The sequence below is a fragment of the Austrofundulus limnaeus genome, unplaced genomic scaffold (assembly GCF_001266775.1).
Source record: "Austrofundulus limnaeus strain Quisiro unplaced genomic scaffold, Austrofundulus_limnaeus-1.0 Scaffold123, whole genome shotgun sequence".
Lineage (NCBI taxonomy): Eukaryota > Metazoa > Chordata > Actinopteri > Cyprinodontiformes > Rivulidae > Austrofundulus > Austrofundulus limnaeus.
The window spans coordinates 663,999-666,388 of record NW_013952525.1 but is presented as its reverse complement, the minus strand read 5'-3'; the positions used below and the strand labels follow the sequence as shown (position 1 = coordinate 666,388).

The following is a 2,390-nucleotide window of genomic DNA, read 5'->3' as shown; positions in this document are numbered from 1 at the left end:
GTGTGTGTGTGTGTGTGTGTGTGTGTGTGTGTGTATTATTCTGATACTGTATTTAAAAGTAGAGGAGGTATTTGTATTTCATAAATTGTATTATTGCATTTGGCCACAGCCCTCTGAGAGACTTTTATTTTGGTGAAATGATTTGGGCAGCCCGTATATAAACTGAAACAGCTGGACTAGTGCATCCAAAATTGAACATAAATTAATTATTTTAATACAACAGTCATTTCTGTACTTTTTGGGGAGGTCACCTCCTAATAAATGTCMTTACAGAAAATCTAACTGCTCATTTTAAATCAATACTTTGACTTTTAGTACTTAAGTACAACAAATATCAGATACTTTTAAGACTTTTATTCAAGTAATATTCCTAAAGGAGACTTTAACTTTTACCAAAGTATTTTTGGTAAAATACTTGTACTTTTACTCTAGTAATATTCCTAAAGGAGACTTTAACTTTTACCAGAGACATTTTTTGGTAAGATACTTGTACTTTTTCTCAAGTATCACTTTGTGGTACTTTATACAACACTGTGCAGTAGATATTATTACTAGAACCAGAGGCATTGTAGCTCAACTCTTTGGTCTGTAGAACTCTAACTCTGGGGTTTGCACCTCAGCATCTGTCATCTGATTTATGTGAAAAAAACAATTAAACCAATCACTATTGGAATGTTTACTTTTTATGTTTTTAAAGTGTTATTTTTGGTATACCTTTACAATATACTTGAATTATTAACGAGATAATGACATCACAGATTTGTATCAAGTTTCTCACGACGTTTTGTGTTTTAGTGTTTGGAAAGAAATGTGGCTCTGACTCTCGCTCGGTATCTCGAAAAAGAAGAGCGATTCCTCCCACCACCAAGGTAAGAAGCTGTACCGGGCATGTGATACTTTTTACTGTGACTCCTCTATGCATGTCTAAACTGAACGCATAATCGTTGTCCTCGACTTCATCGCAGTCATTCAGCCGTCACAGATTCTTTCCTAACGGACACTTGATTGTTAAATTGTGAAGATAAAATCACACAAACGTACAACAAACTATGTCTGCTTACAAGATCAACAAATGCCCCGCGGTTGTGTCCACTGTAGAGGTTAGGGCGCTGCCACAAGGGGGTGCTGATGCTGAATATTTTTCTGGTAGTTTTTCCAGAGCAAGAAGGCCCTTTATAGATTATTTCAGAAATACAGTCAACAAAAATAATATTTTTCAAATCCAGAACAGTAATGTAAGCATTTGTTTTAATAAATGCTACTGAGCCGTGTCAGCAATATGTTGTTCTAACAACCCAGTCACTCTTTAAGGCCCAGATGTTCCAGCTTTTCACCAGCCACGATGGCAGCTTTACATTTGTAAATCTGGAGCATAAAGAAAGTCTCAAAGGTCACACACACACACACACAAGCTGATTTGTGTGCCACAGGCAATTTGTGCATTTGACAATTTGATTGCTTGTGCAGTTTGAAATGTGTACGTTTAAAAAAACTGAATGCATTTGCCAGTCTTGTGGTATGCATATGCTTTGTGAATACTTTTGTGGTTAACTTATTTTTATACTTAATCAAGCTTTCTCCAACTTATTGCTGAGGTCACCACATCTTCATGTCAAACCTGGAAAAGATTGTCAGTGCTTTTATTAGTCTTGTCTAGACTGTTCTAATCCTCTGGATGTTGGGCCAGAACAATCATTTCCACTTTGTCTGCAAACTGTTCAAAATGAAGCAACTTTACCTGAAACACACAACTCCAGTCTTGGCATGTCTCCACTGGTTGACTGTTTCCTGGTTGAGTTTAAGATTTTACTGCTTACTTTTAAAGTCCTAACGCTTTAGCTCATTTGACAGTATCAATTTATTGTTTGAATATAAAAATCACCAAAACCAGTCCATCTAAATAATTACAGAAATAAAAGAATACACAATATTTAAATTCCTGTCAGTGTCAAAAAGACATGGCATAGACTGAAAAAAGTGTAGGTAGAAACTTTTTATACCTTCACTTTTTATTCATACATTATCAAAATCAAATCGGCATCTTTCTTATAGATTTTATAAAAATAAAATTTCCAATGAAATTCTAACCAAATTTGTAACAAAACTCTAGCAGCAGCAAACAATCAGTCAAAACTTAGTATAGTTCTCTAACAAATAGTTTTTATACATTATTTTAAATTTAGTTAGTGAAAAACACAGTTTTAACAATTATTCCAAACACAAATCTCTCAAACAGAGCTACAATTATTTTTAATATTTGTCCCAACCTTTGTTTTGTTAAATAAATCTTTCTTTATTCATAGTTTGTTTCTTTAATTTCGAACCACTTCTGTAAACAATGTGGAAGGACATTAGTATAAGATTTGTACATTGTCAATGCTGTTCTAAGT

General features: G+C 34.0%; 1 protein-coding gene across 1 annotated transcript in view; it reads left to right on the top strand.

Annotated features, from left to right (window-relative positions):
- Nucleotides 1-2,390, top strand: part of sptlc1 (serine palmitoyltransferase, long chain base subunit 1) — a gene marked incomplete in the record, with an annotated part of 20,653 nt that overhangs the window by 17,248 nt on the left and 1,015 nt on the right. The window contains 1 exon segment of the mRNA XM_014015124.1: nt 796-869. Coding sequence (XP_013870578.1) covers nt 796-869 — 74 coding nt within the window.